This window comes from Dendrobates tinctorius, unplaced genomic scaffold, assembly GCF_039654945.1.
Source record: "Dendrobates tinctorius isolate UK_male_01 unplaced genomic scaffold, ASM3965494v1 ptg000059l, whole genome shotgun sequence".
Taxonomy (NCBI): Eukaryota; Metazoa; Chordata; class Amphibia; order Anura; family Dendrobatidae; genus Dendrobates; species Dendrobates tinctorius.
The window spans coordinates 950,863-963,764 of record NW_027361727.1 but is presented as its reverse complement, the minus strand read 5'-3'; the positions used below and the strand labels follow the sequence as shown (position 1 = coordinate 963,764).

General features: G+C 45.6%; 1 protein-coding gene and 1 long non-coding RNA gene across 4 annotated transcripts in view; one reads left to right on the top strand and one right to left on the bottom strand.

The window, feature by feature from the left end:
- TMEM86A (transmembrane protein 86A) overlaps positions 1–12,902 on the bottom strand; it is a 165,577-nt gene that overhangs the window by 44,128 nt on the left and 108,547 nt on the right. Inside the window, exon 1 of one of the 3 annotated variants that reach the window (XM_073578268.1) lies at positions 11,918–12,402. The exons of the other annotated variants lie outside the window; for them this stretch is intronic. Coding sequence (XP_073434369.1) covers positions 11,918–11,938 — 21 coding nt within the window. The 5' untranslated portion in view covers positions 11,939–12,402. Of the gene's footprint in view, positions 1–11,917; positions 12,403–12,902 lie in introns of those variants that run through there. 3 annotated transcript variants of the gene reach the window in all.
- The window catches only part of LOC141092280 (uncharacterized), a 36,507-nt gene that overhangs the window by 1,879 nt on the left and 21,726 nt on the right, over positions 1–12,902 (top strand). The window lies entirely within an intron of this gene.

Sequence of the window (12,902 nt, the reverse complement as noted above, 5' to 3'; positions counted from 1 at the left end):
AAATAAAATAAATAAATACATAAATATAGAAATAAATAATAGGATGTTTGTTTAAAAAAACTGTGACCGGCCTTCAAAAATAAAACTATTTTTATCTTCGTTTAAACTTAAAACTATGATGGGTCATTGAGACTCTGGGAAAAATGTTTCCAGTCCTAGAAGTGACTGTGCACCCGGAGACTTTTTGCTGAAGGTTTTTTTTTTTTTTTATTTTAACGAAAGCCAAGAACCTCTAAGCATTTTTTTTTTTAGGAGGATTTCAAGTTTCCTCTTGGTTTCTGCTCCAAAGCCTCCTGAAATGACTTTGTGCGCACATAGCGGTAACACGTGAGCGCCACAGTGCGTGTTCTTCTAACTCAACGTCGCGTGACAGACCGGGAGAGATTTCAGATAAATATACGATCCCCATTTATAGGAGGAAATAAGGGGCTGCCAGGCAAATTTGGAAACTGTATCATGTCCATTTAACTTTTCCCATAAATCTGTGGTCTCCAACCAGTGGGAAAACTACAACTCCGAGCATGCCCTGATAGGTGAGGAGTCAAAGATCACTGCAATAGACTGGGGCCCAGGGTAGACAAAAAAAAGAATGCAACCATTTACAAGGTGGTGAAGATGGCACACAGGGCATAATATACATGGTGAGACTCACTGGAGATTCTCCACCTGAATAAACCTACACAGAGGTTATAAATAAATGTTATCTTTTCTATAGAAAATAGGATACATGAATACGGCATAAAACAATAATCCAGAGAGGAGCAGGACATTTACTTACACAACATGGTATCACCTGTTATTCAATTATTATCATTTAATGGCCTTCGGCTCGATCTCGAGCCACGGCGACTTGATGGATGAACGCTCGGTAGGAAGATTATTACATTCACTAATTATATTGCCGGTGGTCACAAATACTCAATCACCCCCCACACGGTCAGGTCTCTGCACAGCAACTCTCTGCTCACTACAGAGCAGCCAATAGAAGTAGCGCTCTCGTCTGCTTGTTAGTGGTGGAGCACGGCAATACACAGCAAAACTAAAGAGTCTCTTTCTGAGGATCAACTCAGGAGCAAGCAATATTTATTTCACAAATCCAGACTTCATGGTACTGTTATGATCTCTCTGCAAGGGAAATTACTCAAACCTATATTTATGATTGCCAGAGGGGGAAGGAGACTGACTGGCAATTTACTAGGACATATATTTACAACTGCCAGAGCTGGAAGCAGGCCGACTGGTAACTTACAGGGACCTATATTTAAAGCGGTCAGGGAAAAAAGGAGGCTGGCCGAGAACTTACTAGGACCTATATTTACTGAAAAGGAGATTGACTGAGATATTAACAGGGTTGTCTGGTAATCAATATCAGATCAGGGGTGACCTGACATCCAGCACACCCATGGATCAGCCATATTGATTCATTGCCGTTCAGTTCAATTCATTGCTTACCTCTGGCTGCTGGCAACAGCTTATTAGTATGTGTTGATTGACAGGACCCCATCAATCTGACACTGATGACCTATTCTTGGGACAGGGAACTATATTAAGGTGACTTAATGGGAACTATATTACGTGCTGCCAGAAGATGAAGAAGCCTGATTAGGAACTTAATGCAGACAATATTAAGAGCTGCCAGATGTTACAGAAGCCTAACTGGGGAATTAATGGGGACTATATTAAGAACTGCCAGAAGGGGAAGAAGCCTGGTTGGTGATTTAATAGATACAATATTGCGTGCTACCAGAAGGTGAAGGAGCCTGACTGGGGGTTTATAATAACAGCTACTAAGACTTATTTATAACGTAGAGCAGGGGGTGAAAGGTATATAGGGTGCATGCAAGAAGTTTTGTGAGTTGAAAGCAGAAAACAGACGTCCTATTACATTAGCCGTTCAAAATTATTTTACAGGTTTAGCCGTGGTGCCGGCGGTGACACAGAAAGGAACAAAATAAAAAATGACAAAAACAAATATAACTAAGAAATACCATAAAATCATGTTTAATAACTTTCTAGAAGAAGGGGCAAAAATAAGAATTTAATTTAAGTGTGAATGTTAATCCGAGAAGAACTGACGCTGTCACTGTAAAGTCAGAAGGAATTTCCTCCTTAATGACATAAAACTGCTACTTTGCCAGTTTTTTCTGCGTCAGCAGAAAACTTTGAGGTTAAATTAACAAATTATCAAGTTGTAACGCGTCCAAAACATAAGACTGAGGCATGTGACATTAAAGTAGTGTAAAAGCGATGCCTGGAACTCAGACATCGGGATGTTTCCCTTCATTGACAGATCTGGGAGTGGTAAAGAACTGAAACACAAACAGATATGTATAAAAATGATGCTTTATTTTTATAAGTTTGTGCTCCAGAGCTGCTCTTCATGCTGTAACTAGTTGCAACTATAGCCAGCCTTTCTGGAGGATATGGAGAGCAATCTCTGGTTACCCGGTCACTCCTCTACATGCTGATATATACACACACACACTCTTGGTTACCTTCCAACTCTTCAAAACTTGCTGTATACAGCGATATGCAGTGAGCTCCCCCTAGTGGTGCCTGACGACAGATTATCATTTCTCAAGTCCCCAAAACAGAGCTCTCCTATACTAATACAAAATCGTGTACTAATAAAGTTCACAATGTATCTAAAAAGTAGATGGTGTACATTAGTTTTTATAAAATAAGGGAGCTCTATTCTGAGTTTTGCTATTGGACCTTATGATTTCTGTTTACGCCCAGCTTTGCAGTCAAGCCAACATCTGTTTGGAGTCTGTATGTTCTCCTAGTCTGAGTGTGGGTTTCTTTCATGTTCTTTGACCCCTTACCACACTCCAAATAATACTGGTAGGTTAAACGGCTTCATGTATAACTGGATTGTCCACTCTGGGTCTCCATGTGGTCAGAAGACCGCCGCAGTCAATCAAAAGTTGCAGATCAGCTGCAGCCTTCTCTATCACATCCCTCTGCATTCAGTAATATGTCCATCAGCGAATTTCCACTCTGAGGGAATAAAAAAAAGCTGCAGACAATCAACAGCTGCTGATTGGCTGCAGCGATCACGTGACATAATATTGTGAGATACAGCAGAGCGATCAGAGGATCGGTGCCATTCTGGGAGCCAAGTGTGCAGTTATTTTATATTATGCCATAGACTGAAGCTATGAAGAAGGGGCTGTCCTGTAATGGACAACCCCTTCAAAGGGTTATTTCCATCTCATAAAATAATAACATATCACTAATATAAAACAAAACCTTATGATCAATGGGGTCGAACCTTTGGGACCCCAGTGATCTTGAGAGTGAAGGGGCTACCAGTGCAGATTTAGAGCTGTGGCGCCTTCACGGTCTTTCGATGCAAAGAGAACCCCAGTCACCCATTGTGCAGGGAGCCGCAGAGCACCTCCATTCAAGTGACAGCTGCAGATAAATCCCCTTTTCCAGAGTTGTCCAGCCACATAAAATACTTCTGTAAAAGAACAAAAGGAATAATACCCATCTTACCAAGTTGCCTGCCACAGGAGTCAACTCTTCCGGGGTCCACCGCCAGGCTCAGTTTATCCTGCTCCACTGATCAGGGGGTCAATACCGCTGAGGTCACCTCTGTAGGAAGCGATTATCTTCCACAGAACCACGTGTTAACACGCAAAAAAAAAAAAATATATACATATATCTCTATCTCAAGGACCAGCAGTGGACCTGGGAAGAGTCGGTGCAAGGGCGGCATGAGATTTGCTGTCATATGGGTATTGTTCTTTTTACTTCGAAAGCAGTTTTTGAATAACTTTAGGTCCCTGGACAAGAGCTAGCGGTATGGGGACTTGTGTAACGCATGCGCTTCAGAATAGGATGGCGCTATATAAATAAACATTAATAGTATGAAAGATTCTTTTATTCTATCTGTTCGAGAACAAACCACAATGATATGAGACACGGATCCAGCTGTAACAGCAAATGTTCTCTAATGACAGGCAGGGATTTGATGAGCCGGCCCGGCCTCGCATCAGACACAGATATTCATTCACTCTAATGTAGAGCAGGATTGATCCAGGTAAATGAATATTCGCACAATGATCCAGACAGCTCCTCAGCTTACCCAGACTGTACTGGTGCCAGCAGCATAGGAGGTAAGCAGCGGAGGGGTCGGATAAGCGGCTGCCCACCCCCACCCAGGCTGGGAAGCCCCAGTGACCCTCTACATCTTATGGAAACCTCTTCGCATTGTGTCACCCTCCCATCGCTCCGGCTATTATTACTCACTGCAGTCTTGCCGCATGCTAGGCTTGGCACATTGTCCCAGACTGAGCACACAGCACATGATAAGTCGTTTGTCAGTGTTTTCTCCTCATTCTTTGTCACCGTCTCGGTCTAAAAAAAGTCGTCAGTTCATCAGGGAAAAGCTTTAGGGAGAAAAGGTAGAGGAAGAGGAAAATGAGAGGCGAGCGCAGCGCCGGCCGCAGGATCTGTGTCAGGAGCCGGCTCCCGGCACTTTGCTGTCGTTAAGTTAATGCAGCCCATTGCGACAATCTATTAAAAATGGAAAATGGGATACGCTTGGATTGAAGAGCGAGGTTTTTATTTAAAGAAGTCTCAAATAAGCCAGGCAGTAAAATCTTACCTAAGACCTCGATGTTATACATAGAAAAAAAAAAGTTTCAAAGTCACCATGATCCCAACATGGTCTTAATTTTGTGTTCACCGCTGTAACCCTCCTAGCAAAACCCAAGGTCACACATGACCCACAGTAACAACGCCATTTTAATGCAAGTTCTATAGTACTGTTATAGGCTAATTTCAGTGGAATACACCATCTTTTAATTGGGTGTGCATCAGGGATAAGCAATTCAATTTGGCTGGTCTGGTTCGCCATCCAGTCCGGTCCTCCATGGCATCCAGTCATCACTTCTGCAATCAGCATCCTTGGCGCTTCTGGCACTTACTATGCCCAATGACTAAGTCTCCTCATCTCGGCATGTCATTCTCTGCAAGGAGAAACGATACTTCTTGGATATCGGTCAGACGCCTCTCTCACAGCCAAACCAGATCTCACACTTTGCACTGATGAGGAGCAGTACCCCGAAACACAGTGTCTGCAAACTGAGATTCTGGCTTGGCTTTTATCCTAAGTCATGTAACAAGGCTCGTTAAAGGGTCGACATTGACTTTTAGGATTACTACTTCCAATAGGTGGCACTAGAGTTCTAGTCCTCTTCCTCTCTGAAGAGACTATTTCCAATGACTAGATCTCATGGAAGGTCATGACACTGCAATGACTAGTAAGCACCAGAGGCGTCCAGCTGCTAGGCGCGAAAGTGAAGAACGGCTGCCATGGAGAATCAGACTGGACGTGGAACCCACTGGCTCACATCTAATCTATTCATGGAGGATGGATTGTGATCACAGACAGTTTTTCATAATTTGATTGTCTTAGGCTTCATATTGTAGATACTATCTGTGTATCTAGTATTGGGACTTAAAGTTCTGTCCCAAAGTCCCACTGGAAAACAACCGTCCCCAGTTTGCCCACATTTCCAATTCAGAATGGAACTAAATATGCAAAACTATATGTAAAAATTTGTGACAATCCCAGAAAGTTTGTCTTTTAGTGTTGGAATCCTCATAAAACGGAAAGATAAAGAAGTTGTAGCACAATGAAATCTAATATGGCCCCAGAGACTCATGACTGTATTAAGGATCCTTGTACAGCACCTCAGTCCCACCACTTGTATATGGCTATGAGCGAAGTCATAAAGCGGGAGTGGCGCCTCATGCACACAGCCATATTATGGATATCTGTATAATTACTTATGGGCACCGTGTTATAGAGCAGGAGGAGTCCAACAGATTAATATATCGGTTTGTGCAAAAAGATTTGTTAGAAACTGTGAAATATATTGACATTTGCTCACTGCAGGAGTCCAGTGGGCGGTCCCATCGATGTCAATCAATATGTAACTCCACCCATTGGACTCATAAGATCCGGATTATCTTTAAAGTATACCAAATCTTTTCTATCGAAACTCTATATTTATCTATAACACGCTGCCTGCAGATCAGATAGCGTTTTATATCAATTAATCATGGACACAAATCTCCCTCCTATCTTCATAAAGAGGTTCTGCAGCAGCTCAGATGTGTACTTTAAGAAATAATGCACACCTGCGGTACGTTAAAAGAATATTAGGTAACACAATGCCCGCCATAAGCAGAACTCACCTATTCAATCCCTCACTGCTCCTACGGTCCTCTTCAGTCCTGCTGCGATGACATCATGACCATCATTCATGTGACCACTGCAGACAATCACTGTTCTTATATAGAAAAATATTCAGGATTGAGAGTCCTCAGTAGTTGATACCTTTTAATGGCTAACTGAAAAGATGGTAACACATTGCAAGCTTTCCAGACTACTCAGGTCTCTTCATCAGGCTAGACTAATACAAAATCTGAAGTCACATATTAGTCTAGCCTGATGAAGAGACCGGAGTAGTCTGGAAAGCTTGCAATGTGTTACCATCTTTTCAGTTAGCCATTAAAAGGTATCAACTACTGAGGACTCTCAATCCTGAATATTTTTCTATCTACTGGCTAACACGGTACAAAGATATACATCTTTCCTGTTCTTATATAAGGTCTGTGACTGCTGGAGCTAGTCAAACTGCCTGGCAGTTGTGGGGTTAAAGGTCAATGGATGAAAATAAAGGGTGGGCAGGCAATGTGCAGGAGGTAGGTATTGGTGGTGAACACCATATTATCATTACAACGTGTGTGTGTGTGTGTGTGGGGTGACAATTAGGGGCAACCTGGTCACCCCAATAGGAAGAAGCACTCATAGCAGTATGTACTATAGTGATGGTCGAGCTCATCAGGGACCCCCATAGTGGAGAAGCACACTGTTGTAGTGTGCAATGGCAGTAGTGACTGTCACATACCAAACTGGCACTTTCCAATAGGGATCACAGGGGGTGAGGGGGTTACCAGCCATTCAGAGCTACACAGTGAAGGTCATTTTTAGGGTTTATGTGGCCATTATTACAGGAACTAGCGCCACATGGTCAATATCGTAACAACACACGATTAATGCAGCAAATTTTATAGAGGGTCAGACCCCCACTACAGATGGAGCAGCATACATTATTATCACAGTATACAGTGGTGGTTGTGATCTGGGGTTGTCAGACCCCCACTACAGATGGAGCAGCATACATTATCATCACAGTATACAGTGGTGGTTGTGATCTGGGAGTGTCAGACCCCCCTCTACAGATGGAGCAGCATACATTATCATCACAGTATACAGTGGTGTTTGTGATCTAGGGGTCTCAGACCCCCTCTACAGATGGAGCAGCACACATTATCATCACAGTATACAGTGGTGGTTGTGATCTGGGGGTGTCAGACCCCCTCTACAGATGGAGCAGCATACATTATCACAGTATACAGTGGTGGTTGTGATCTGGTGGTCTCAGACCCCCCTCTACAGATGGAGCAGCATACATCATCATCACAGTAAACAGTGGTGGTTGTGATCTGGGAGTGTCAGACCCCCACTACAGATGGAGCAGCATACATTATCATCATAGCATACAGTGGTGGCTGTGATCTGGGAGTGTCAGACCCCCCTCTACAGATGGAGCAGCATACATTATCATCACTGTATACAGTGGTGTTTGTGATCTAGGGGTCTCAGACCCCCTCTACAGATGGAGCAGCATACATTATCATCACAGTATAACAGTGGTGGTTGTGATCTGGGTGTGTCAGACCCCCTCTACAGATGGAGCAGCATACATTATCACAGTATACAGTGGTGGTTGTGATCTGGTGGTCTCAGACCCCCTCTACAGATGGAGCAGCATACATTATCATCACCGTATACAGTGGTGGTTGTGATCTGGGAGTGTCAGACCCCCTCTACAGATGGAGCAGCATACATTATCATCACAGTATACAGTGGTGGTTGTGATCTGGGGTCTCAGACCCCTCTACAGATGGAGCAGCATACATTATCATCACAGTATACAGTGTTGGTTGTGATCTGGGGGTGTCAGACCCCCTCTACAGATGGAGCAGCATACATTATCATCACAGTATACAGTGGTTATTGTCAGGGCCGGACTGGGACTAAAATTCAGCCATGGCATTTGAAGTTACACAGGCCCACTAGTCACATAGTGACTATATAATATCTTTGTACACTTGTAGGTTACAAGAAGTAAGAGATTAACACGACTATATAACATGTAGTCACAGCTGTGCCCAGTATTTCAGCTCAGTCCTATTTATTGCTTTTAGGTACAGTACTCCTCCCAAAGCTCTGTCCCCTTTTGTACGCACGGTGACAGCATTCCTGGCAGAACTGCTATCCATTGGGCAACCAGACCCCCTGGTCATAGCTGCCCCTATCATACCTTCCAACTTTTGAAGAAGGGAAAGAGGGAGAAAGACAGCGGCGCGCTTTGCACGTCGCTGCAAATTTTAGGCCACGCCCGGCCACACCCATTCCACAACTAGTCACACCCATATTCGCACCCATTTAGCACTGCTGATCACACTGACTGGTACTGAGGGCACAGTGGCTGGCACTAAGGAAGAGAGAAAACAGAGAGAGAGAGAAAAAAGAGAAAGAAAGGAGAGCGAGAGAGAAAGAAAGAACAGAGAGAGAAAGAAGAAATAACAGAGAGAAAGAAAGAGGGGAAAGAAAGAACAGAGAAAGAAAGAGGAAAGAAAAAGAAAGAAAGAGGGGAAAGAAAGAACAGAGAGAGAGAGAGAGAGAGAAAGAAAAAAGAAAGATTAGAGAGAGAGAAAGAAAGAAAAGAGAGAGAGAAAGAAAATGAGGGAAAGACAGAACAGAGAATGAGAAAGAAAGAACAGAGAAAGAAAGAAAAAGAGAGAAATAAATAAAGATTCCATGAAGATACTATAGCAGCCCGGCTCCCACTGTAGTGCCCACCTGAGCCTCCCGGTGCAGGACATATCATGATCCGCTCACATGGCCGGCATCCCCGATTCCAAGGCGATCCTGCTGTCGGAGGAGGACACGGTGATGGATCTGAAGCATTCCTGGTTCCGTCACAATCTCCTCAAGAAATTATCTAATTTCCGGTCAGCTTCCAGCACATCACTTCAGAACTTCATGTGTGAGTTTTAAAATGCTCCTCGGGGCTCCGCCATGTACTCCTGTGTCCATGGGAAAAGCCCGCTTTGTATGCTTCGTACACACTTGGCTCCCCTCCATACACCTCGCGCACGCACACACACACACACAGCACTGCTACATCTACCCTGTAAACCCCTCCTGACCCCACACATACTTACCTCATCCAGCACTATGACAACAAAACCGCAGTCTTGCAGACACCAAGAGGCAAGGCTGAGCGCACAGGGCCTGTGAAGAGGTCACAGGAGGGGCGGAGTCAGGGGTCACATGATCAGGGGTCTGGACAAAGGCTCCTGATCATGTGTTCCCTGACTCCTCCCCTCCTGTGACCTCATCACAGGTTTTGTTACCAGAGAAGGGAGCAGGCAAGCTACGCTGTGAGTGGCTGCGGGGGGGGAGGTCTTATGCTACGGCGAGGATGGGGTGCGTGGCGGCTTATCTCCCTGCAGTGCGGGAGGGTTGGAAACTATAACCGCCGTGCCCGCAGAGGGCCGGCGGCAGGAGCAACAGCCAGGCCAGTGGCCGCATCAGCTGGCACGCGGCCAGATGATCGGGCGCTGCCGACAGCGGCCCACGACAGCGGCCCAGCGGGAAAATGCCCGGTTGGTTATATTACCAATCCGGGCCTGGTTATTGTGATCTGGTGGACTCAGACCCCCCACTACAGATGGAGCAGCATACATTATCATCACAGTATGTAGTGGTGGTTGTGATCTGGTGGCCTCAGACCCCCTCTACAGATGGAGTAGCACACATTATCATTACCATTACAGTATACAGTGGTGGTTGTGATCTGGGGGTGTCAGACCCCCACTACAGATGGAGCAGCATACATTATCATCACTGTAAACAGTGGTGGTTGTGATCTGGGGGTGTCAGACCCCCTCTACAGATGGAGCAGCATACATTATCATCACAGTATACAGTGGTGGTTGTGATCTGGGGGTGTCAGACCCCCATTACAGATGTAGCAGCATACATTATCATCACAGCATACAGTGGTGGTTGTGATCTGGGAGTGTCAGACCCCCTCTACAGATGGAGCAGCATACATTATCATCACAGTATACAGTGGTGGTTGTGATCTGGGGGTGTCAGACCCCCACTACAGATGGAGCAGCATACATTATCATCACAGTATACAGTGGTGGTTGTGATTCTGGGGGTCTCAGACCCCCTCTACAGATGGAGCAGCATACATTATCATCACAGTATACAGTGGTGGTTGTGATTCTGGGGGTCTCAGACCCCCTCTACAGATGGAGCAGCATACATTATCATCACAGTATACAGTGGTGGTTGTGATTCTGGAGGTCTCAGACCCCCTCTTCAGATGGAGAAGCATACATTATTATCACAGTATACAGTGGTGGTTGTGATCTGGGGGTGTCAGACCCCCACTACAGATGGAGCAGCATACATTATCATCACAGTATACAGTGGTGGTTGTGATCTGGGGGTGTCAGACCCCCTCTACAGATGGAGCAGCATACATTATTATCACAGTATACAGTGGTGGTTGTGATCTGGGGGTGTCAGACCCCCACTACAGATGTAGCAGCATACATTATCATCACAGTATAACAGTGGTGGTTGTGATCTGGGGGTGTCAGACCCCCTCTACAGATGGAGCAGCATACATTATCATCACAGTATACAGTGGTGGTTGTGATCTGGGGGTGTCAGACCCCCACTACAGATGGAGCAGCATACATTATCATCACAGTATACAGTGGTGGTTGTGATCTGGGGGTGTCAGACCCCCTCTTCAGATGGAGCAGCATACATTATCATCATCACAGTATACAGTGGTGGTTGTGATCTGGGGGTGTCAGACCCCCACTACAGATGGAGCAGCATACATTATCATCACAGTATACAGTGGTGGTTGTGATCTGGGGGTGTCAGACCCCCCTCTACAGATGGAGCAGCATACATTATCATCACAGTATACAGTGGTGGTTGTGATCTGGGGGTGTCAGACCCCCACTACAGATGGAGCAGCATACATTATTATCACAGTATAACAGTGGTGGTTGTGATCTGGGGGTGTCAGACCCCCTCTACAGATGGAGCAGCATACATTATCATCACAGTATAACAGTGGCGGTTGTGATATGGGAGTGTCAGACCCCCTCTACAGATGGAGCAGCATACATTATCATCACAGTATAACAGTGGTGGTTGTGATCTGGGGGTGTCAGACCCCCTCTACAGATGGAGCAGCATACATTATCATCACAGTATACAGTGGTGGTTGTGATTCTGGAGGTCTCAGACCCCCTCTACAGATGGAGCAGCATACATTATCATCACAGTATAACAGTGGTGGTTGTGATCTGGGAGTGTCAGACCCCCTCTACAGATGGAGCAGCATACATTATCATCACAGTATAACAGTGGTGGTTGTGATCTGGGGGTGTCAGACCCCCTCTACAGATGGAGCAGCATACATTATCATCACAGTATAACAGTGGTGGTTGTGATCTGGGGGTGTCAGACCCCCTCTACAGATGGAGCAGCATGCATGATCCTGAGTCACGTGTCCTGTGTTTTCATCTTGTGACACAATACACATCAGTGGGAGGATTTCACCACAACCTGCACCCACTGTAAACACAGCAGATGTGACAGGGTGCCAGCGATCGTGGCGATCACACAACCCTCCGGCATCGCACACAGCAGCTGACACAACACTCATCAGCTGCAGTCACATATGGCAGAAGAGCATGGCATGGACGCTCTGCCAGCTGCACTCACCACAGTCACCGGGGACACCATGGCTGCAGCGCTGGATCCCTCCTCGTCGATCCCTCTGCTAGGATCCCTCCAGATCAGCGCCACAATGGATCACTGCGACCACCGCTGACTGTTATTGTATCTCCTTTCAGAATGCTGTGATGTCACGGCTGGGCGGCGCTAGCTCTGTGTGGGGGGAGGAGCTTGCTGCAGGTCTCCAGCTGCAGAGCCCAGGCTTAACCCCTCAGGTACCGCAGGGCTGTCCTGCAGCTGCAGCTCACACATCCTGCTGACAATGCAGCAGAGGTAAGAGCTGCACAGATGAAGGCAGGTCCCCTGCACTAAACCCAGCCTGACCCTGTAACATCCCTATGGATCCCCCTGCTGCCCCTGGGGACTACATAGGCTCTTCTGCACATTTGGGAATATAGCAATGTGACAAACCCCATAAAGTGACTCTATATTTCTCAGCCTTTATTGTGCTGTTATTGCTGTTTTGACCTTTTCATTGATGTCTTTATTAATCACGTTGTTATTTTTATAGTTGTTGACCTTTATATGCTGAGTGATCAATGCAGCCATCCTACCGGATGAATGTGCCGGACTTAAGAAATGTCCACAAAGAGTTAAAGGATTATTCCCAATCTCAAATATGATCCCCTATTAATAGGAGAGGAGATACATAGGTAACTAATCGCCAGGGGTCTGATTGTTATGACCCCAGCTATCCCAAGATCGGGGCTCTGAATACCCAGGACTGGGTCTTGGATGGAGTGGAGGGGTCATTGTGGATGGGACTGCCGGGTATAGCGGAGTACAGCACTCGGCTATTTATTACTGATGTGTCAGGAGTAAAGCGCTCACTAGGTAAGTGTTTCTGTAGCTTCATAATTGTAGAAAGACACTGACCGCACATTCAAATATTATAGATTCATCTACGGCAGATAACCAAACTGTACAAAACAGAACACGAGGGTCTTCATTAACATTCTGATCAGACTCTATA